The 23,986-nt window shown below is 38.6% G+C and overlaps 4 protein-coding genes across 6 annotated transcripts; 2 read left to right on the top strand and 2 right to left on the bottom strand.

The window, feature by feature from the left end:
• The first annotated feature begins 305 nt into the window (after positions 1-305).
• On the top strand, positions 306-3,725 carry LOC106919317 (N-acyl-aromatic-L-amino acid amidohydrolase (carboxylate-forming) B-like). The gene is made up of 7 exons (XM_014989569.2): positions 306-477; positions 1,522-1,748; positions 1,838-2,030; positions 2,305-2,398; positions 2,478-2,585; positions 2,733-2,842; positions 2,968-3,725. Exons 2-7 carry the CDS (start codon positions 1,522-1,524, stop codon positions 3,160-3,162), a joined length of 927 nt encoding a protein of 308 aa, XP_014845055.2. The 5' UTR covers positions 306-477; the 3' UTR covers positions 3,163-3,725.
• Positions 3,726-5,701: 1,976 nt separating this feature from the next.
• On the bottom strand, positions 5,702-12,016 carry cldnd1b (claudin domain containing 1b). Of its 3 annotated transcripts, none has more exons than XM_088004090.1 (7): positions 11,850-12,016; positions 11,521-11,611; positions 10,313-10,622; positions 9,023-9,097; positions 8,284-8,382; positions 7,889-8,026; positions 5,702-6,721 (listed from the first exon to the last, which is right to left on the bottom strand). In XM_088004090.1, exons 1-7 carry the CDS (start codon positions 12,014-12,016, stop codon positions 6,501-6,503), a joined length of 1,101 nt encoding a protein of 366 aa, XP_087860216.1. In that variant the 3' UTR covers positions 5,702-6,500. The 3 variants fall into 3 exon arrangements, with proteins under 3 accessions (XP_087860216.1, XP_014845058.2, XP_087860226.1); XM_014989572.2 differs by having other exon boundaries at positions 11,868-12,016; XM_088004100.1 differs by lacking the exon at positions 9,023-9,097.
• Positions 12,017-13,107: 1,091 nt separating this feature from the next.
• On the bottom strand, positions 13,108-21,195 carry glb1 (galactosidase, beta 1). Its single transcript, XM_014989567.2, has 16 exons — positions 20,769-21,195; positions 20,185-20,354; positions 19,127-19,277; positions 18,404-18,464; positions 18,223-18,317; positions 17,291-17,471; positions 17,014-17,072; positions 16,809-16,930; positions 15,862-15,902; positions 15,673-15,785; positions 15,512-15,586; positions 15,308-15,397; positions 15,110-15,223; positions 14,597-14,728; positions 14,109-14,348; positions 13,108-13,817 (listed from the first exon to the last, which is right to left on the bottom strand). Exons 1-16 carry the CDS (start codon positions 20,832-20,834, stop codon positions 13,563-13,565), a joined length of 1,965 nt encoding a protein of 654 aa, XP_014845053.2. The 5' UTR covers positions 20,835-21,195; the 3' UTR covers positions 13,108-13,562.
• A 139-nt stretch (positions 21,196-21,334) lies between these two features.
• On the top strand, positions 21,335-23,353 carry ccdc86 (coiled-coil domain containing 86). Its single transcript, XM_014989571.2, has 4 exons — positions 21,335-21,992; positions 22,318-22,447; positions 22,530-22,604; positions 23,173-23,353. Exons 1-4 carry the CDS (start codon positions 21,442-21,444, stop codon positions 23,317-23,319), a joined length of 903 nt encoding a protein of 300 aa, XP_014845057.2. The 5' UTR covers positions 21,335-21,441; the 3' UTR covers positions 23,320-23,353.
• Positions 23,354-23,986: the final 633 nt, after the last annotated feature.

Raw genomic sequence — 23,986 nt, 5'->3', positions numbered from 1 at the left:
TGTTCAATAGAGTTTGCTACCACAGAGTACAGAAAAATAACATAGGAACACAATTAACTTCTTGTCAGGTAATGCAATAAGTGATGGTGGTTGACGTAAGAGCAGTTTAGAAAATAAATCCCAAACTACTACAACTCTGCTGCTTTGCTTTTGTCGTTGCGGTGTCTCAAAGTTACACTGAGAGCGACTCCTGCTGGTCTGGCAGGAAAAATAAAAAGAGGGCGAGTTTCTGTTACATCACAAAATGTTCTGCCGTATGAAACTTGAGCTGTTTGAAAATAAAGAGGAGGGCCAAGGGAATGAGGAAGACACAACACAAGAAGTGGTGTTGCTAGCTTACAATTGGAGCACCATGCGAGCGTTTAGAGGCAGTCATGCAGGCGGTGTGGTTTGTTTTCAGCTCTGCTTGTGCCGCCGATTCAAAGTTCAAAGGTTGCTGTAGTTTAGTGAATAGCTGACAGGGCTGAAAACTCTCAGGTAAGCCATGTAGTCTTAATATTTATGCTGTTTATGTTTACTGTTGGCCATTTTGAGACAGGAAAAACAACACTTTGCTTCAGTGAAAGCCTTCATTAGATGACAGAAGCATTCTGCTATGCATATACATTTGTGCTCATTCAGAGGAGACGGTCCAGATGCCAACAGACCGTTGGCATCAGGTCCTGACCTGGTCGTCAGGACCTGGTCGTCAGGACCTGGGCGTCCTGACGACAACACAATTATCCTTTAAATACTTTAGCAAAAGGTGGGAAAGTGGAAACATGTTCAACAGCTGTCTAGAAAGGCAAGATTAACAGCTGAGATTTTTTTTAAGTATATAAGCACTTTTAAAGTTTAATAGTTGTATTAGTCACTTACACCCAACCCCCTTCTCCGAAGTCTTTCTGAACCCCTGCAGTTTTCATTGATGACTCTCAGACTGTGAGCAAAACTCTCAAACTTAAACCTAACAACTTAAAAATTCCCCTAAAAATGGGAGTTTACAAAACTTAAAAAAAAAAAAGGAAAAGGCAAAAGTAAAATGATAACGAGTTTTTGCTCAGTCAGATTGCAGAAAAGCAAGGCTGAGATGGTTGCTTCACGATACTTTGAAGTAACTGCTGGGAATGCTGACAGATAAATGTCCTCAGCTATGCATTGGGACTGAACTGCACTACAGTGCCTTGCAAGTGGATTCGTACCACTTCCAATTCCTGAACTTCCACAGTGTTCAATGTATCTCATTATATCAACACCAACATGGAAGGAAAGGATAAATGGCGGCGTCTATTAAAAGTTGCACTTGAAAATCAACTGTTGAACATACTGGGCCCCGTTTGTTAATGAATGACCTTTTCTGTTTGGAAACTTGCAGATCATGTTTGCTGAGTTTACTTAAAGGTTTTTGTGTCATTTATTTAGTCAAATCATTAACTCATCGTCATCCAGCTAAACTTTAGCTCTTCCCAGCCCCATTTCTGGAAGGACTCTATGCCTGCCAACACCTAACTAACATCACCATTATTGTATTGGGCCCAACAGATGGAGCGCACCTCTGTCCCACCAATACACAATGTCGCCATTTGCGGTGGAACCCACGGGAATGAGTTGACTGGGGTGTACATTGTGAGGGAAATGCAGAAACAGAAGATGGAGAAAGCGGGGTCTGTTTCTGTAACCACTGTCGAGACCAATCCAAGAGCCGTGGCTGCTGGCAGACGATACACAGAGATGGATCTGAACCGCTGCTTCACAGATGTCTTGCTGAGGTAAGCCAGCTGTCCACGTGAGTCCTGTGGGCTGCAAATTTGAGAAGTCTGTGTTGTGTCCACTGCTTAAATCGCTACGCTGCTCCAAGTTCCCCCATAACAGAGTCAACCCCGTATGAGGTGAGGCGAGCCCAGGAACTGAACGCTCAGCTGGGGCCCAAAGGAAGCGCAGAGGCTGTTGACCTGCTCATAGACCTGCACAACACCACTTCCAACATGGGCCTGTGCTTAATCTTCTACTCCATAGACTGGATCACTCTGCACATTTACAAGTACATAGAGGTATGAACTCAGACACACACACACACAGCGTCCTAATCGAAATGGTAAGAATACAACAGACCGCGTGTCTATTGTAACCCTAACCCTAAATGGTGGCCATAACTAATACATGAAGAAGAAAAAAAAATAGGTTATCCTGTCTGTAATCCACAAGATTTTATATTTTAAGGCTAGTTATTGACTCATTATATTATACTAAAATCATAGAAGATAGTTTTTAGAGCCACTGCAGGATGTATGTTAGGTTTTTAATCTATAAATATCAATTTTTCAGAATAACTTGAGCTCTGTGCCTGTGAGAGCGATACAGCTGGACATTCCCAGCTCCAAAGCTTATTCCCTGGAGTCAGTGGGCAAACATGGCTTTGGTAACTATGTCAATATTCATTATGTGAAAGATTATCTTCATTAAGCTGGATTTCTGAGACAAACATTGCTTTGTTGCAGCGATAGAAGTCGGCCCGCAACCCAACGGTGTGCTCAGAGCTGATATCTTCAACGTGGTGAAAGAAGCATTGGATCTCACATTACACTGGCTTCAGAAATTCAGTTCTGGTAGGAAGCAATGCCGGTTGCTTTCTTTCTTTTTTTAGTTGAGCAAATAATCTCTACATAACAAAAGTCCTAAATCCTGCTCTTATTTTTGATTGTGTTATATTAATTAGACACATTACTCAGTGATTTACTTTCCTCTGCCAACAGGGCACAGTTTTGAGGGCGGCACAGTGGAAGCATACACTTTTGTTAAAAGTGTTGACTACCCACGAGACTCGGCTGGTAAAGCCACTGCTGTCATCCACCAAAACCTACAGGTGAACTTTTGAGGCTTTTAAATCCAACAATTTACCTTTGAACTTAATGAAAAACTGAGGCTCTTTAGAAAACCAGTGAAGGAAAACATGCATGTATAATTTTCTCTCTTTTTTTTTTCTTTTAGGATAACGACTTTAAGCTTCTGCGATCAGGGGATCCCATCTTCCAGACGTTTTCTGGGGATATTTTGAAGTACGAGGGAGAAGACCTCTACCCTTTCTTTGTGAATGAATGCGCCTACTACGAGAAGAAGATTGCTTTCCATTTAGCTCAGAGAAAAACGTACAGCTTTCCACCCATAAGCGTGAAAAACGACTGAGGGAAGACAAAGATAACACGAGTGCTTCAATCACCTTAAGAAAAAAAAAACACAATGGAGCAAAAGATGGAAGTCAGGAATTTGAGTTTATCTGTAACACCTGATACAGTGCCTTGCAAAACTAAAAATATTTATAGCCTTTAAATCTTTTCACATTTTATCTTGTGATAAATTTCAGTTTTTTTTATTCTGGTCTTACATGATAGACTTGTACAAAGAAGAGCATAATTATAAAATGGAAGGAAAATAATGCATAGATATTAAAATTTCTACTTTAATTAAAAATCTAGCTAGTGTGACTTATATTCAGCGCCCCTGAATCTGTATTTTGTCAAGCCACCATTTGTCATGACAGGAGCAGGTATCCTGAGCTGCCTTTAGGGGTAAGCAATGTAACGTACATTTCATTATTTTTCCTAGTATTTATTGGAATAACAAAAAATGATTATTGACCAATATTAATATTAAAAGCAGAATCTGAACCTTTTTTTTCCATCACTCTTTCAATATTACATTATCATCAGTTGTGCCCAAACAAAATAAATGGAAGCATTACTTGTGTATTTCTGATAATCTTCTTAGAAGCATGTGAAAATTGTCTTGACACATAAAAGAAAAAATATCTACATTAATGCACATTCCATGAATTAATTTACTTTAAGTCGTGGAAAGTGCATTAATGTATATATTAAGTCGTAAGTCCTACAATGTGCTTTATTGTAACGCATGGAGTTTTAGTAGTAGTATTCTGCTCTAAATGGTCAGAAAGGAAGCACATCTGCACAGAAATGTAAAGTTATCCAAATTTATTCAGATATTTTCCATTTGCAAAAAGTAAAGCACCATCTCTGCATTCAAATTTTAAGCTAATGAAAATCGAAAAAATTCCAATAAAAGTAACCAATTGTCAAATTTATTTCACATAGCAACAATACAGTATTACGTTTCAGAAGATGAAAAAGTTTTCAAGAAGTCTCAATACGTATAACTCGACATACTGACAGGAAACGCTTCAGTTAAAGATGTCAGTTCAAAACAAAGTCACAATTTATTTTCTCACACCAGAGTGAAATGACAAATTCTTGCTTTTTTGAAAATGTAACATAGTTAAAACACCTGTGATCAATGTGAATTATCAACAAAATGTTTCATACAGATATTTTGCGCATTTTTGCTGGAAGTTTTTTGTTTTCTCAAATTATCTCATGAAAAAAAACCTAAAAACGTGAGGATTAGGTGCTAATGTGCTCAAAAGTGAATATAATCAGATTATCAGATAATTTCATGTCCTGGACTCTTTTTCAAATCTTACCTGACCAATTGAATAAAAGCCAGATCCTAACACTGCCCCCTCATGGTAGACACAGGGCATGACTGGGGCGACAACTTGGCAACAATTACCCTGATTTATGTCCTTCACTCTGTAACAGAACAAATAAATCATCAGATGGAAAACGAGAAAAGATTCAGCTGGGGAACTGAAGCCTATTTTCTTATTTTTCCTATAGTGATTCCCTTCCCTTTAAAGTCATAAAGAACTTTAAAGCGAATAACATAAATTGTCCTCACATGGTATAAAAATATTAAGTATTGCTTTCAGTTTTGAAATTGTGCTGTTTTCTAAACACTTTCTTTCTCCAAAAATACAAATGGACATGTTTTGAGTCAATGTTAGTCTCTTTTTTCTTTCCCTGATGAAAGCAAATTTATTTCTGAAAAAACAAACAAACAAACAAAAAAAAAACAAACAAACAAAAAAAAACATGTTGGTTGAAGAAATCAGAATCTGGTCACTGTGCAAATCAGTGAAATAATTAGCCAAATAAAACCATTACTGAAGTTGTTCACTCTGCTACTTTGTATTGCAAAAGTATTATTACCCCCAAAACTTTCACATTTTGTCAGGTTACAATCACAAACTCCCAGTCAAGAGCTAAGATGTATTGAATTAAATACAAGGCCTTTCTGGGTGAAATCCCATGAGAGGCTGCAAAAGATTTTAAATTGGAGCAGAGCTACAACTTCCAGAATGACAACCAGCCTAAACATATGGCCAGGAACAAAACTGAATGGAAATGGACTAGTCAAAATTCAAAACTAAAGAAAAGACAAAAATGGCTCTTCCTAGATGTATCCAATAAGAGCTTGGCGTTTTCCAAAAATAGAATTGGCAACACTTTGTAGATTTTTAAGGCTGGAACAGAGATACCCCCAAAAGAATTGCAGCACCGACCAGAAAGCTGAGGTGCTTATGTAAAAATATTGTATCAATTTACTTTTAGCTTTCCATTTATGCACTGGTGTTTGTCCAAAAATAGTGAGTTCTGTGATTGTAAGGAGGCTGAATGTGCAAACTCAAGGGTGTAGATACTTTTGCAAGGGGTCTTACATCAAGGATGTGTCCTTTTCTGAGTTTATGGCCAGGCAAACTGCGAAGGTAAACTGCAAAATTGGACAAACTCCAATAAAACCAACATTGAACAACTGAGAAAGCAACTGTTTAGACAGCTTTTAACATTTAAATGGCAGTAGTAGTAACTGAATTTCCTGAACGCATTTAATAGATTCAGCTTGTTACAAAAACAACACAATAAAATTGGTAATTACGCTGCATCAGTACACACAAGATTCATCAATATCAATGACAGCAGAAGGTGAGTGGTTCCACTTTTAGACTGTGGCATTTTATGACATTTAGTCATTTTACCACAGACCAAAATAAAAAAAAATAAAAAACACCACAGATGATGGAAAGGTCAACCCAAATGACATGCAAAGCCTTGATATTTAAAAATGATGCAAAAACAAGACAAAAAGTTAAATAAAGGTGCACCAGACTCTTTTCAGTAACAGAAACAACTACCTTGATTTGGACCATAAAAGTCCACATCTAAAAGTCAGATAGTGCAAGTTTACACAGTTGTATCCGAGTTAAGGACAATATGGTGAGCAGCTGGAAAAGCATTGGCAACAAAAAGAAGGCAAATGGCAAAATAAAAAATAAAAAACCCAGCAGAAACAAATATAGCCACAAAAACCTAGAAGCTAAAAATATGCAACATCAAGATGATGTACAACTCAGTAATGGGGTTAAAAAAAACAAAGGCAAAGGTGATATAAAGCCACACGAAATGTTTCAATGTGTTTATGAGTACGTATGGATGGGCTGCAGCTGACGCTTAAACCTGTGATACCCTGAACTATTTCTGCATTGCAAGACTGCTACAGTGGAAGTGAGAAGCTACGACCTGAACATTTTATTGAACTACAACCACAAATTGTTGGAAGGAAGGTTGTAGACCTACTTGGTTATCGTAAAATATACTATCCCTGTCTCTTTATGCAACCCTATATGCGGTTATGCGGGTGTAGTGTTTGCGGTGACTTCTGGCCGCCCACAGGAACAGAGCGGCGGCCATCATCTGCAGGGGAAAGGAGATGAGGGCCAGGTAGAGAGACCACCCCATTGACCCGACGACATCTCCCGGTTTTCTGTATTCGCCGTTGAGCTGATCCACGCTGATCCGAAAACAGCAGACGGTTCCCAAAGAGCAGAGGCCTGATAACAAGACGAGACAACAGCCGAGCAGAAGGATGAGAAATAAAGATGCTGTTGATTACCATCATTATCTTCAGCTTGTCACAGGGCTTAAAGTAAAAACAACATCCTGAAGCTGAAACTTTGTTTTGTGGTAGTGATAAGAATGAAACCATAACACACTGTTGTACGCCTACCAGAAATGGCCTTTGAAAAGTGTAAAGAACTGCTTAATAACAGCACAACAAAAAAAGAAAACTTCAAGTATCGATGCCCTCAATGAGGCTCCAAAGTGTTTGGACTCAAAGGCAAAAAAGGGAAGCATCTGTGCAGCATCATAGTAAAAAAAAAAATCAAAAAGACTCACCACCACATTCAACAGACAGTTTTAAAAAAATCTATATTAAAATCTAAAGAAAGTAGTTACACAGAGCTGGTTTGAGAATTTTCTGGTTTTCCTGCTTCTTTAAATGTTCTGGTTTATAAACAAAGTCCTGTAAGCAATACAAATAATTTATTTTCACATTTTGGATGGATTTGAGAAAACCACAACGGCTGCTATACTCGAGGCTGCAGCAGGGAAAGTCAGTCTGGTTGATCCAGCAGCTTTGGTCAGTGCAGAGCAGGCGTCTGCAACCTTTACAACCAAAGAAGCAGTTTCTGCTCTCAGGTCAGCCAAATAAAACTCACTTAGAGTCGCAACTGTGTTTTTTTGAATGAATGAATGAATGAATGAATAAATAAATAAATAAAAATACAGCTTATATAGATAAAAGTCTACTCAAATAAATTTGGTGTCATTTCAAAGAAACAATTTTCTTTAATTCTTATAATTTAAAATATAGAGAAATATAACATTTTGCAGAGAGGACAGATAATTTTTCTGTAGAATGAAAAATATTGTAAAAAAAACAAAACAAACAGATTCAATTCTAATGAAAAGAAAAGTAGAACTGAAAACATATTAGTGGCACTTTCAGTGTAATTCTTTGTGGACATTCAACACCAATATTGCAAGAAAAAAAAAACGGACAAAACCTGCATTTATTATATCTTAGATTAAATGCTATAGAAGATTGGAAAGAGTTACAAAATTATCCATCTCAACTCAACATTAAGATACAAATACAGCATTTTAACAAAAGGGTACACCTGAGGATCAACAGGATAGGGACGCATTTCTCTCACCTGCGATAAAATGGAACAATCCCACAACCAGGGTTGGCGTGAAGCTGCGGCACAGGCAGGCACAGACCCCAACCAGACCACTGAGAAACACCAGAGACAAAGACACCAGGGGCAGCAGAAACTGGCACCTCCACAGGTCTGAACAAAAAGACAAAGATTCACCATTCAGAGGTTTGTCAAATTAAACCAACCACTGAAAACAGTTTGGAGGACAAATCAACTACTGCAACAAAAATAAAAAAGTTTTTTTTTTATCTTTGAGGCAGGGTTGGGTATAAAATTAAAACTCCAACACAATGAGTCACTCGAGAGAGGAAGAAAGGTGAACAAAAATATTTAGATTAAAAGAATATGTGACGTTTTGAAATTTGCCTCCGTTTGGGATTTGCACTCACATGTTCTGAGCAGATCCTCCTCGCTCTCGTTCTGTTTGACCTTTGTACTGAACTGCTGAGGAAGGGTGAAGCTCATACAGAGGGTCTCCGTCTTAGGATCTAAAGTGAAGGGAAGAGGGCAAAGATCTACCCGAGCATCCGAGATCAACACATAAAGCAGGTTGGAACACAGGGCTGGAGAGCAGGATGAGACAGAAAGCCTGACTTGCACAGGCATTTCTTACAGATCAATAATACACAAATTCTCCAAACTTTTAACAGATGAAAGCAAACCCGAGGTATCCATTTCCAAAAACTGAGATGCAGTTCTGTCCTTCAACCTAAGCTCTCACTGAGGAAGGAGTCCGGAGATTATTTATTGCTTACTTTTTACCTGTCCATGGAATGGGATCCAGAATTTTTCTCACTTAGTCTTGTCGGTGCAGAGTCTCGTGGCAGCCCCTCCTTTTTTGCCTGTATGTCTACCCTACTGTGTAAAAGAAGCCCACCTACTTTTCATAACCCTCCATTGTTCGAAGTGGAGCCATGTGCTCCAACTTCAGCTGAAATTAGTACATTTTTAATCAAGCTCAAAGGATTATTTAAAGATAAAAAGCACACAAGATAACCTGCAAGTTGAGAATGAGTGAGCCATAGAATTAGGAAAATTGTTTTAAATTGCAAAGATGGAGAGTTTTGTGATTGCTCTGAGAGTCAGATTAAATATACAAACTGCAAAATGTGGCATATTGTAAACTACCTGTACATCCACTTTGATGAGTGCAATTTCTCTGCTGTGTTGTGTTGGCACTTTCATTGCCTGTCTGAAGATCACCTGTTGATTAAGACACTAATTAAAATCTTGATAATCTTCTCATGTTTGTTTAAAGATTCATTATTTTGGCTTCTTTATTTCATCCAATGTAAAAGGCACATCCCACTATTACCAATATAAGATCAAACTTTCAGACCACCACCGAACCTTAACATTCCTCATTGAAAGCAAAGCTAAATGCACGAGATAAACAGCCACCTCAAGTTCACATTCTGAACAATCACATTCATTTTCCATTCATTTATTAGAAAATATAAAGCGATTGACAGTATGGGTATTTGATCAAATTTGCAAGGTCTTCACAAACAGCTGCTCTAACTCACTACACCACAAAGGATTCAGATCACACTCCTGTGAAGCTTTGATGTGGATCTGCAATGACTGGTCTAACTATCTGAAACACACCTTCACTGTGAAATAAACCTATAAAATTGTATGCTCTTATCAAATAATTTAACAAATTCTTTTGGTCTAATAAATGGTAACAATAGAATGTCTAGATCTAATATCTAATATGGATGAAAAATGATATTTTTTTTTCACAACAGTCTAGATTACTGGAAACTGTATTTCCTTCAGGTTTTTATAAGGATAGTCCAGGGTTTTCTACACTAAAGGAAGCGAAAACTCCAGAGCAAGATGCTGCCACTACGATCTCCCATAGAGAGCATGGAGTGAATTGTATGTGTGGTTTCATCAGATCATGGTACAAAGTTACATTTTGTTATCTATTATGTTTTCAATCTGTTTGTTGTTCAATTTAACTATACATGTTTTTTTCCACAGTAAATTAAATAAAAAGACTTATCAATGTCAATTTTTGTTAATATTTAGAAGCAGGCATGTGTTAATGTTTTTAGATCGATTCTAGCTCGGTCATCTTCCAAAGCAGGTAAGAAAGCATCTTGTTGGAACACTGCTTCTTTTCTTTTTTTTTTTTTTTAAAAAGCTGCATTTCTTTTAATTTTCTAATTATTTGTGTAAAAGGTTAAAGTGAAAAGCAGTTCAGAGGTGTTAGTAGCCATATTATTCCTGGTCGTTCACACGCATAGCTACTGGAGAACGACTGGATTCCAATGGAGGAATAAATGGTCAGGAGGAGGAAGTAAACATTAGAAACTAAATTAAAAAATATATCACTTTCTAACTAACCAAAAACAGACTTTGCAGTTTAGCATTTATGTGACTTGTTTTAGTGCAGGTTAGATACAATACCTTGCTGACAGCAATACCAGTGGCTGCAGAGAGGAACCTGGATGCACCTCCACCACAGACCCAAGGTGCCGTTCCACTTGAACAGGTGGCTGCTGTACGTCTTCTCCTCAAAGTCTCCAGTGAGGAACTCATTTTTGATCGCAGTGGTGTTGACACACCGTTTGATAGGTGGGGTGTTGTACTGGAACCAGTCCTGAGTCCCCACCGCCACAGACAGGTAGACAGTGGCCAGCAGACTGAGGACTGAGCCGATGACCAAAGCCGTGGCGTAGCGATTGTCCACCATGGTCTCACAGACAGCTCGGACTGCCTGCAAGCAGGGGGGGAGAGAGATGCCGTTTCTGACAAAGAATGGACTGTTTAGATAAATATTTTGTTGTTCAGCAACTTCAGCCACAGCAGCATGACTCAGAAGTTACGGATCAGTTTTACTCTTTAAATTAGACACCTGACTGTATTTTGAATGTGGAATGCCACCTCCGATCCGCGCGACTTCCAAATCCAAAACACTGTGTTGTTAAACTTCAGCTAGATTATTTCCTTAGCATTACGCAATGTCCCTATCACACTGTATCAGGTTATTACCTAAGCCACTGACAATATACAAGCGAATTAGCGTCAATCAAACTGGCCAAAAGATTACCCAATATCTTTTGGCCAGATATCCAACAATGCCATAGTGCTGTTGGATTACAGTACTGTGTCAAATATAAGCTGTCCTTTGTGGTATTGAACACAGATACTTCAATTTGATATATGGCTGCCAAATAAATAAAACAAAAGAGGGGTAGGGGTGAGGGGCTTCAGTCTCTTTACATAGATACATATAATATATTTCGTTGAATCTGTTCAAGATTCAATAGTCTAGCTGTACTTTTAAAGCTGGACTTCATGAAATGAGATGGAGAGAAACGTCATTTATTACAAGTTGTACTTTAATGAATCTGTCATCAGTGCAGTTTAAATTAGTCTGGGTGGTTTAGCGTTCCAGTAAAACTTCTGTTTGTAGATAGGGAAAAAAAAATGTTTTTATTTTCTCTATTAGAATAAGTTAATCAATTATAGTGTCAAGTGCTAAAGCAATTCGCTACTAGTATGACCAGTCAACGAAATGATATTTTCGCATTAAAATATTGAATCTTTAAAGTCAGTTTATTCAAGAACTAAAAGCTAACTTCAGCGTCCTGACAGCTGTATGTTGTTAGCACCTTCAGCTGGGTGTGTTTCAGTCGGTGTCCGAACCTCGGAGACTTTATTCGGTCATGTTTAAGTATCACCCGAACGCTGGGATGGGGGATACTGAAAAACAAAGACAAAAAAACAGCTAACAGTTCTATACCAGCAACTGCGGAGACAAGAACTTTGACGTTCAATAGCTAATTTAATGGACTTGTTTCAGTTAGCAGCTACACAGACATAGAGAATAGAAACATGGCGACCTAGCTAGGTTTCTAGGTCGCCACTGTCACACAAAGAAGCCACCGTCATTATAATTCAACAAAAAAAAAATTAGCATTATTATCAAATTCATAGGTACCAAAAACATGATACTAACAACCGCTTCTTCTCAGTTTCCTGATGCTGCTCCGGTGTTACGTTGGTCTTTTTTTTTTTTTTTTTTACAACTTTATTTAAATTATTGCATTTGTTACAAACAGTGAAAAAGTATTGGATATCTAGGAAACGTACTGTAAAAGAGGACATTAAACAAAGAGTATTCAGTAAAAATCATTTAATAATTTTATAGCCCTTTTGTTTGAATTTAAGATTGTATCTAGATACAATTTCAAATCTATTACAAGGTGTTCAAAAACTTTTATGAATATAAAACTTTTGCAAGAAACAAAATCTTATTTGTAAGAAATATGGCAGAATCTTTGACTTTAAAATCTACTTTCCCAAATACAGTGTGAAATCAGGTGCATTGTTAATGAAGATCAGCAAAATGCTTTTTGAAAAGTTTTGTGAACGTCCCAAAAAAAAAAAAAATCAACAGTCCCTGTATAAAGTTTACAGGAAGAACAAGAGATAACTATAGCTTTATATTTATGAAGGAAGTGTCTGTTTGGTTAAAATTAATGACTTCATTTTGAAGAAACCTCTTTGACTTTGAGTGAAAGAGCACTTTTTTCAGTTAAGATTCTGCACAAAGATATTCCACTTTGTCTGCAGGATAAAGTGGGTGAAACCAGATTTTCATGAAAATATTGATTGAATTTTAGAATTGATGGCTTTTTAGTTGAGTTGGATTGTCTAGGTTCGGGTCAGGAGGATTTTAGGTCAATATCTTTAAACAACATGAGCAACCCCAGAGCAGAATGAATTGCAATGCTTCTCTTAAAGTAATAAAAACCCTGTACTAAGAAAATCTGCATAGCTGTAGAAGTTATTTGTTCTAGTTGATGAAATTGAATAATGCCAACTATGTCTGAAGAAATAATAGCTTGTTTTTGTGCTGAATTTTAGAGTTATTCCAAATACAACACATGTGGAAAACAGGTTATGATTAGAGACCATACTAAAATTAACCTATTGGTGGAAGATGGAAAGTTCTGGGTATTTTTAGAATACAAATCCCCCACGATGGACTACAGGCACCGTGAAAACTCTAAATCTAAGAGGTGGAGAAAAAGAAAATGTGGCATGTGGAACACATTGAAGTGAGAATCCCAAATAAAGAATGAGTGTAATGCAGGAACCAAAACTAACCTAGCCTGTCTTTAAATTTGATGCCATACATTTGCCTGCCCTAAAATGTGAATATGCATAAAAGCTAAGTTGCATTAAAATAAAGATGGATTTCAAGTTTTTATTTTGTTTTTATGATATAGGCACATCTTGTACAAATATTACAACTACAAGATGACTAGATGACTAATTTAAAGCTATGGAGCAACTTGTTTTACTCAAAGGACTACGCATCTGAACAGACACATCCCTGATGTGGTTTTCATCTGAAAAATTAAATGTTCCCTGAATGATGAAATGCCACAGCTAACATTGCTTATAATCCCTTTGAGAGTAGACAAGAAGAGATTTTGGATACCTGCTACAATCAAGTGGTGCAAACAGTTAGAAAAATAGTATCAGAAAACAAAATGTCATTTACAAAACATAGATTGTTCAAAAAAAAAAAAAAAAAAATTCAAATGCTCTTCCATTTCACAAATCAAACATTGATTCCAGGCTGATATGTCGAGTCCTGCAGTGCAAACTGATTCCTTTAGTGCAATAGAGAGTTCCCTTATTGTCACAGGAAATCCTCTTTAGTAAACAGTCTCCTGTGCAGTTTGGGCTGAGAGAGGACTGTTGCATTGAGGATCGGGGTGTTTGTAAACTCAATTGTGCATGGCTGGTAGCTGCATGGATCTGCTTCCAGCTCCAGGACGGTCACATTGTTGGGTGCTGCTGTGCTCAGGATGCTGGCAGGCACAAAAAGTGTCACCTGAGGGCCACGAGCGGGCCAGTAACGCCCCAAATTAAAACCATTAATCCAGATCTGCCCCTAAGGAAACAAATAAATATTTAATTTGTACTGCATTTTAGTCAAAGGTGCCTAGCAGATATTACATTTGGAGTGTAAAAGTTTTACTGGCGATATAAACTACGCAATAATAAAACATTTAATATCTGAAACTATTTGTAGAAGGGTAGTGACAGCTCATGGTCTTATTGCTTAAATAATAATAAAAAAAAAGATCTACTTTCACAATTTAATTAAACTCACATGTTGAATATCTATACATGAGTAGTTGACAAAGCTTAAAAGCTAAAAGCTTATTTTAGGGTCTCTCACCTTCTTCCAGCCTGGCAGCTTGACATAAGTGTCTTGAGGGAGGTCAGGAATACCGTCAGGAATGATGAAGCTTCCATTGTAGAAAGCGGGAAGCGAAAGAGTCGCAGGCTGACCTGGGTCTCTTTGTGTGGGAGATTGTTCTCCGAGGAGGCCCTGTCTGACCGCCTCGTCGATGCTGAGACTGTACATGGTCCAGCCGGTAAGGGTGGTTTGTCCCAGATTAAGATTGGAGACCAGGCCCTTTATTGAGAAAACAACAAATGATAAAAAAAAATGTAACATTTCTAAATCATTCCAAATGTTTCAGTATGGATGCCCCGTTGTGATCCCAGGTTGGTGCAGTGTCTGTGACTTTATGTCAGCAACAACTTAATGTCTGACAGCACATTAGACCTTGAGGCCTCAGTAACATATTTCTAAAGCCAAAAACAAACAACAAACAATAAAAAAAAACAAAAAAAAAACAAAAACAAAACAAAACAAAAAACCTTGAAGTCATTGATGTCTTTTCCATAGTTGATCCGGCCCATGTTTTCCACCAGGATGTCCACCTGACTTCCAGCATTTCCCGTCACATTCACACTCAAGACCTTGTTCCTTTCCAGAACCCCTACTGCCACCTTAAAAAAAAAAAGTATGTTTATATTAGTACAATTATCACAAATCCTGAGAAAAAAAAATACATTTTGAAATTGAAAATTGTATTTACTGTTTCTGTACTGAAGTGTTGTTGACTGGAGGAAGACTGAATGATTCAGTCTACTGTTTGTTAATTTTGATTCCTCATACTTTGTCGTTTCATGTACTCAGAGGCAAAATGCACTGGAAAAGCTGGTCTCTAATGTAAAAGGCCAATTAATGTACTGCTGTCTCCTTCTGTATTTTTGTTAATTAAAAAAAATTGTGCTCTTCATTGAAGTCATTCTGAAGTTCTTTCATAATCATTAGCTACAATTCACAGCTTTTGCATAGAGGATCTGATGATGAATAATGCGACTCACCCCGTCCACTGCCACATACGCTCTGTCATGGACCCCATTCAGAGGCGATGACAGAGGGGTGGGTTGGCTACAATTAAAAGGCAGAGTTGTTCTGTACAGAACAAAGCCAAAGCTCTGGAGAGGTAAAAAAAAAAAAAGACACAGAAAGTGAAAAAAACAAAAATGGAACTACTGTGGTGAGAAAAGACTGGAGGATACCTGATTTAAGTCAGTGAATGTCTGAGGATAGGTGCTTTTAACTGGACCTGAGAACGACAGCGTTTCTACGGCACTCAACACCGTCTGGAGCTGCAGGAGACAAAACAAGCAAGTCGATGCTAGTTTGGTGCAAAGTCAGAAACGATGGTCACAAACTAGAAGCCTGTAAGTGATAACATCAAACACAGCCATCTGAATGCTTACCTTCTGCATCGTAACCGAACCGTACGCATACTTTGGCGTAGTTGGTGGAATCGGTCCCTCCGGTACCTTACTGTACTATTTTAGGAAGACAAAGATGTTCTCAATGACACAAAAGGAAAAAAAAAAAATCTAAAACAATGCTTATTTATTCAGGTTCATACCATTCTGATAACGTCTCTGATGGCAAAGTATTTCTCTGTGAGATCTCCTGCCTCTGACAGAGGGGCGTCATAGTCGTAGCTCGTGGGCTGTGCAGCATACGGGGAGTTTGCGCCTGAGAGCATTAAAACACACCATTAGTGTCTCAGGAAAGATGCAGGAAAGCTGTATTATGCTAACATCACACTCACCATTCCAGTAGCCAAAGTTTGACCCGCCTATGAACATGTACCTTCAGGGAAGGAATAAAAAAAATATATGTTTGTACTTAAAATATTGACTTTAGATTATTATTATTATTTTTTTAGAATTATTTACAAAGCTGTAACATTTTGACCACATTTTAATGATGTAATGATAAACTTTCTTCACAGAAGGTCTGTCTAACCACGACTGACTCCAATGACTTCAATAAATCACGTGACATACGTACATGCATGCATACGTACATGTGTGGAAGTTTATGTTCAAATTGGACCAATTTTTGGTCATTATGTGTTCTGTTTCGATTGTAATTTGGTACATCTGAATGTGTTGTTGACCAAATCTGCTTGTTGCTTGCTACAGTTGTGCTAGCCAGAAAACTGCTGATTTTGATCCATTTAGTTCAGGTTTAAGTCTTCTATCAAAGCGTGAAACTTTTCCACTTTTTCCATGTATGGCTACATCTTTGGCAACTGACAAGCTTTATCAGGAAAATATATAAAACTGCCATACTATTGGTGGTCAGTTAGAGTCCATTCAAATAATCCAACATTTTTACTAATGTACAGAAAGGGAATGCATGAAACCTGACATATAACAGTCAATCAAATGTTGTGTACTAAAAGTCCTTTGTGAAAGAAATACTGCACACGCTGACATTGCGATGATATGTGCATCATAATATATGGCGCTGCTTTGAGAAGAATTATCCCTCCTTTCAACAATTCTTTTGATTGTTTTTAAATGTTAAATATTTGAACAATCATTGATTGCTTCTTCTATACAATCTCATATCTTAAGGCTTCAATGCCTATCAGTAGCCAAATTTGACAAGTGGAAAAGTTACACGACTTCTGCCAGCAGGTGGCACAAGCAACATCAGAGTCACAGACTGCTTCTCTAAACTAATCACTGGTAACTTTTGCTCACTTACAGGTTAACATTTGCTTCTACAGCCAGCATGTGGCTGAGGGACTTGGCCACAACAGCGGACGACACGACAGAGTGACGGGATCCCCAGTGGTCCAGCCATCCAGTGTAAAACTCAGAGTTCACCTGTGAAACAAAGGAACAGGAGTATTTTCACTTTGCCATGCGGGTAACCATAGCAACATGCGCAGGGTAAAGCGAGTTCTTACCAAAGGCCCATAAGGTTCAGCATGTCGCTGTGCCGCAAAGGCAGCAGTTATATTTGCACCTAGCAGAGAGACGAGGCATAGAATTGCAAAGTGTCTTTGTGCAACTTCCTCATTACTTCTGACTAAGCTAAAACGTGACAATGAGACGGCATAGACACACAAATAAGAAAACAAACCTAAATGAAGGGATCTCAGAGGGTACACAATAACACAAGCAAAGTGAGTCATTTCACAGAAAAGGAAAATTCACTGTAACATGCAGAGTCGCTGAGCTTACTGGGACCAAAGTCTACGGTGGCATAGAGGCCTTGTATTGAGCCACACTTCAGGTAATTCACCCCGGCACCATCTGTGGTGAACAGCACCACCTCGTCTCCCAGTTGGGCTCTGAACAGTTTGGTTAGGTGACGCATGTAGTTGTAGTCACAGGTAAAGTAGCTGCCATATTCATTCTCCACCTGTTGATAAAGGTTGTGTGTCAATATTTTTCTTATCTTATGAGACTAAATCTTGTTTTTTTTTAACTCCTCACATGGATTGGCAACCTGGTCAATTCAAACAAAAAGTAAAAACATCCATCATCCCCTCCTGCACGCTCGTCAGCTCATCCATACAATCTATACGATGGCCTTTGATGAAGGTTAATTATGCGTCTGTTGAACCATTTCTGTTTTTTCTTGATTTTTAATCATGTAATTATTGTTTAAGACCCAATGATTATCCATTTTAAATTCATAAGTTCAAAATCACATGAAGTCAGTAAGGTTCTCATGTTCTTTAATTCATTAATAAGCCCACAGCCACACAGATCCTCCACCGTACTTGACAGTGAGACTCATGCTTTCCCACACATTGATCCTCTGTTTCCTGCCTAACCCACCTGGATTGCTTTGTTTGTTGTTTTTTCTTTTGTTCATAAAAGCTCAAACTAAAGATCAATACATACTTTATAAGGACAAGGAAGTCTGTTTTCTCCCAGAGCTACAGTTACAAAAGCATGTCATTCTGGTATTGCAGCTGTGGTTTGGCAGCTCTTGCATCAAACGATCCATGAGAAACTTCAAGAGGTATGCATGTTAAAAATTCTCCATTGATATTTATTTACCATTTAATACTTCACCAGGGCGGACTAGTAACTTTGCAGTGGGCTGTAAAATGAAAACCAGTCAGGTACTAATATGAAAAACAAACAGAGACATCCACACTCACCTGTACAGTGATGATGGGACCACCGTTCTGGTAGAGGTAAGGCTTCATCGTGGGTAACAGCTTCCCCATCCATTTGTCCACGGCTGCAATGTAATCTGGAATGGACACAAATTACAGCATTGTGCTTTCATGCAGTGGGACACCGCATACATTTCTGACTAGATGAGTGTTTGCTGCTCACCAGGGTCAGACGATCGCAGCACAATGTTTTTCTTATTGAGAAGCCATGCGGGCAGACCCCCCTAATCAGCAGAATAACATTTAATAATTAGAAACACAACAGGCGCTGAGACTGCCAAGCTGTAGATTTCACACATTGTACACAGTTCTTTATAGGTACACTGCCTTGCAAAAACATCCATTTTGCTAAGACTTTTTTTTTTTTTTCCTGTATTTGATTACAATACAACATAGAAGCCAGACAATGACTGTAGTGGGAAGTAAACCAACAGAAAATAATTAAATTTAAAGAATCTTAACCATAAAATCCCAGCAAACACATTGATCCAGTTTTCCAGATTTTTTGTTCAAATGGTGACATTCAGATAAAACATGAGGCTGCAGTCCGCTCTGAGGTCTGCTCCTCAAACAAGTCCTTCATATGTACATTGTCACAGCAGACACACTGTCTGTGGAGCAAATGCTATTTTCTCTCAGTGTTGGAGAAGGCTTTGTGTCAGAGGACATACTGCAAAAAGGGCAATGCAAGAGAGACTATATACTTTAGTGTTTATGTTATCTGGCTAATATAGAGTGCAACATTGACAATGTCATTTTAGTACATGACTCACTAGATCACAGCACTTACTTGAACTCAAAGGAAGCCTTTGAAAAAATGAGACTAAATGTCCCTTTTCAACTCAGTTTTTGAAAGCAAACGCATTTAAAGTCACGTTTCCCTCACCATGTCCCACTCTCCACATATGTACGGCCCTGGACGAAGGATCACCAACAGACCGATGTCCTGAGCCAACTTAAGAAAATATTCCACATCTCTGTCTCCGCTGAAATTGTACTGGCCAGGAGTCTCTTCATGGTAGTTCCAGGGAATGTAGCTGCGAGCGTAAGAAAGTATTTATGTTCAACAATTAACTCATAAAGTGTGTTTTATCCTAAATAAATGTAAAATGACCCAAAATCAGAATGAGATTCAATGAAAAAAAGAAACCGGCACATTGTTTTCATAAAACAAAAATATGAATCTAAAATATGCTGTTGAAGTGAAGATTGTTTCTTAAATACACACAGAGAATAAATTACTCCAAATGATTACTAGTAAATATTAACTAAAAATTGTCTTAGATCTTATATGTCGAGGGGTTGCTCAGTTCACCAGATTTATATATTAAATTATGTCTCACAACCAATAAATCAATAAATAACACATTAAATAAAAAGACCCATCTTTTTTAAATAATTCTGTCACTTTTGGCCTGAGGAACTTTTATTTTTACTTTTTTATAAGTGCGATACATTCATCATGCTTCCAGGTCCGGTGAATAATGTGTTCAAACAGAAATCTCCAACCCTGGCCTTCAAGGTCCAATACCCAGCATGCTTTGGATGTGTCTGTGCTCCAGGACTCCTAACTGTAATGACTGCTTCTTTATCTCCTCAGGATGCCATTAAAAGTAGAAAAACTGGTTAACCCCCATTCATTTGATTCATGTGTGTGGCAGCAGAGAAAAATCTAAAACACTTTTATATATGATCCTGCTTTTATTGACGAAAGTATTTGTTATTCATGATCAAACGTCATTATTTTAATTTAGAAGACAAACTAAAAGCAACTTTTCATCTGTTAAAAGCAAGTAGTAGTTATGAATATGACAGTGCTTCATAAAACAATGCAACGATAATAACGCATCTGTGCAGTGTCTGCAACTTTCTTAGGAGACATAATTCCTGATTTTAAACGTGATTCGACAGAGCACCGTATTTGTGTGTGTGGAGGAATCATACGTCTGGATGGCGTTCAGTCCTGCCATGTACATCTTCAGCAGCCGGTCTTTCCAGTTGGCCCTGGGTATCCTGCTGTAGTGGATGCTTCCTGATATGTAACGAAATTGTTCTCCATCCTTACGGAAACAGTTGTTTTCGTAGTCCACGCTGAATGATGGAGACGTCCCGATCTGCAGGTCAAAACACCATTGTCTGTCACTGTACACTTACACATGCGCAGTACTTCCCATAGAGTTTCAAGTGTATAGCCCAGAGATGACACCTCAGGTCACTGTAGGGATGTAGAAGCCAAACACCTGAAGACACTTAAAATGTTTTAGTAAAGAATGCTGCAGATTCATCAACATGTTCAAAAATATAATCATAAAAAAATCTGAATTAAAGCTTTAGTCAGTCTAGACCCCTATAAATTGCAACACATTATTTAGATCCATCATTTTTAGCTTAAATTATCTGTAAAATATATGTAATTATTATATATTATGATGTCAATAAACCATGAAATCTGCTCATTTCAGTTTAAACTGTTATACAAACTCAAAAGAAAGTTTAAAGACTTTAGCTAGGTGCTCAGAAATACTCACAGAGTGTCCAAACATCATCACCAGCAGCAGCAGCAGAAAGACGCTGTTAAATCGGAGCACCGACATGATGAGTCTCTCTCACAGCTAGTGCTGGGATGTTGCTATATTAAAACTTCTTAACAGGAGCCGCAAACACCAACAAAATCAGATATCTAGCCAAGGATTTCCCACTGAATGTACTGAGGTGTTTTTCAATGAACAGCATCACAAGTTGCGGAAGTAAAAATCATGTGACCGCCTGGTCCCATGAAAGATCTGGGATGCAGTCTGCCCAGTAGATGGCACTGCAGAGTGTTTTAGTACGGTGTTCAATTTAGGACATCCTCAGGACTCAAGAAAAAAAAAAAAAAACTTACACATTAGAACAGTGTATAAAGTTTCAGATGTGAGGCCATAGACAAAAAGTTACCAGCCCTCTGACTAAAAGGCATTAAAATGAAAAGTCTTTTCAAAAACGGCCTTAGACGAAAAGGTCTTATTTTTGTAAATATAAAGTTCTATAGGCTACGAATGTAATTTGCCGTTCCTCCCTCACACCAACAGATGGCGACAACGCACAGCTGGATCTACGTCAGAACCGGAAATAACGCATCATACACAAGGCTGGGAGCAGGCACACGTGGGTCTTGGAGCTAGTTAAAGTTATGTACTTTTGCCTGTTTTATTAAGAAGTATGCCGAAGAGAACGAGGGCCCGGTTGGAGGAAAACAGCTCAGTGGAGGAGCTGGCTGAGGATCCGCCAGCGGAGGGCAGGCGGACCCGTAGCGGCCGCACGGTGCGCCCTCCTGCCGCCTTGCAGGACAGCACAACCCCGGTGAGGACTCCCAGCAGAAGGACCAGGAAGTCCGTCCTAAAGGAGCTGCCACCGCCGGTGGAAGAAGAAAACCCCGAAGATACGGAGCAGAAACCAGACAGTCCGACCGTGGAAGAATCCAGTGCGTCTACGAAACCAGAACCCACAAAAATTACAGAACCCGCCGGACCAGCAGAACCCACAGTGCCCTCAGACCCACCGGCTCAGGCAGCAGTCATGGAAACGGATAAAGCCGATGATGGAGGAGAACATCAGCTGTCCAAGACTGCACCAGCAGAAACGGCTCCTGTAGGTTCAAGTAGCATCCCGAAGAAGAAAGCTCACCTGGCTCCCAGTGCCAAACCGATCCCGGCGGTTCCGCTGGGAAAACCAAAGTCAGGAAGAGTGTGGAAGGACCGGAACAAGCAGAGGTGGGATATGTCTTCAACTTGCTGAGTTGAAGCTGAAATTGTATTATTTCTGTTCGGAAAAGTTCTTTCTTAACCTGTCTGCATGACTATACTGATAAAATAAGAAATCCAGTGGATTTTATGATGGAAACTGTTAATTTATTCTCAAATAAACAATGCAGCCTGCTTTGTCATAACACCTAAAAACAATCTGGATTGTTTTTTTTTTTTTGTTTGTTTTTTTTTCAATGTATGCAGCAATTATTCTTTAAAAATTATTGACTAGTTATGCAAACATATTGTTAGTAAACACTCACCTGTATGTTACCGTGATGTTTGCATCCAGGTTCTCTTCGTTGGTCAGAGACAAACCTCTGTGCTCCTCCTGGGAGAAGAAGATGCAGGCCAAGCGTGAAAAAGACCTTGTCAAACAGTTCACAGTGAGGCTGAAGGAGGAGAAAGCCCAGAAGAAGGAGGTGATGTGATGCAAAGGTTCTGGAGAAGTCATGCTCTTGCAGTTCTATGTCTAACAGACTGTGCTTCATTTTTTTTTTATAGGAAAAGAGGAAAAGACGAGAGGAAAACCTGAAACGGCGCGCAGAGAACGAACGCAAAGCTGAGATTGTACAAGTGGTATGTATACAACTCTCCTCACAGTTCCACAGAAATAACCTCTCACCTTACAGGTTTGATATGTGCCCTGCCTTACTGGAGGATTTTTCTTCCATCATTTGGAGTCTCTAACAGAATTTCTGTTAGGCCCACATTTAGCTCCATTGATCCTCACCGTCTCTGCTAAAGATCAGCATGCCCCCACAACAAGATGCTGCCATCGCGTTTTGCCATGGTTATGAGTTCAATGTTGGTTTTTCTCCACACAACACTGTGAACATAGGCTGAAATGTACACAGAGCTTTTTAAGGTGTTCAAAGCTCTGGATATTATTCTAGAACCAAACGCCGCTTTAAACTTCTCCACACCTCGCGTCTGCTGCGTTCCTTGGTTCTGTTTATTCGCTCATGTTCTTAAGGAAACTTCTGAGGCATTCACAGAACAGCTGGATTTAAAGTGAGGGAGTACAAATGGAGGCCCACATTTTATTTGAAATTCTTTGACATGTTTATCCTCTGATCACGTAGAGTCACAAAGGATGGGGAAACATAGGCACGTATGAAACTCCTCGTTGGTTTTTGTTTGACAGATCCGGAACACGGCAAAGATCAAGAGGATGAAGAAGAAACAGCTGAGGCGCATCGAGAAACGAGACACTCTGGCTCTGCTGCAGAAAACGCAGAAGCAGAACAGCACAAGCAAAGTGCAAAAAAAGGTTCAACAAGATTTAACTTAAGAACGGTGACAATAAATTACATCTATTCAGAAAATTGTCTACATGCTGTTGTTGGATATCGTTGTTCAGATCAAGTTCGGACATTATTCTTCATTTGTGCTTCCAAACACAGAACTAAGAGTCACAGTACATGGAAAAGGTCAGGTTTTTTCCCAGTCAACTTATTAACTGGTCTCAATATACTCGGCTACTTTTTCCGAGGTCCACCTTTCTGGTTCCTGAGTGGACCCCCTTTTTGCTCTCAAAACAGTGTTAATTTTGCATGAAGGATTCAGCATAGTGTCAGACATTATGTGATTGGCTGATTCACTACTTGCGTTTCAGAATCAAACATTCACCCAATAACGTTGCTGCATATATACTTATTAAAATACTATTGAGCAAATATTAAATCAAAATGTTGCCATTTGTGAAAACACTCCATGAAGTGGAGATTTCTGCACATCAGGAAAAAATTAACATTCTGATATTTCACATCAACTTTGCTTTCATTTGTCTGTTTACTCAATATTCAGTTTGTTCAAAGGCAGAAACCGCATGAAGTCTGTCATCTCAAAAATAGGATCATTTAGAAAGAATTATGGCAAAACATAATAAAGTACTTGATTTAACCACAAAGGGGCGCTGATAAAGTTTATTTATGAGCCCAAGTGCAAATAAAAATGTT

Source organism: Poecilia mexicana, unplaced genomic scaffold, assembly GCF_051168715.1.
Source record: "Poecilia mexicana isolate PSO_F unplaced genomic scaffold, ASM5116871v1 scaffold_1, whole genome shotgun sequence".
In the NCBI taxonomy this organism is placed as follows: Eukaryota; Metazoa; Chordata; class Actinopteri; order Cyprinodontiformes; family Poeciliidae; genus Poecilia; species Poecilia mexicana.
This window is presented reverse-complemented; position numbering and strand designations above follow the sequence as displayed.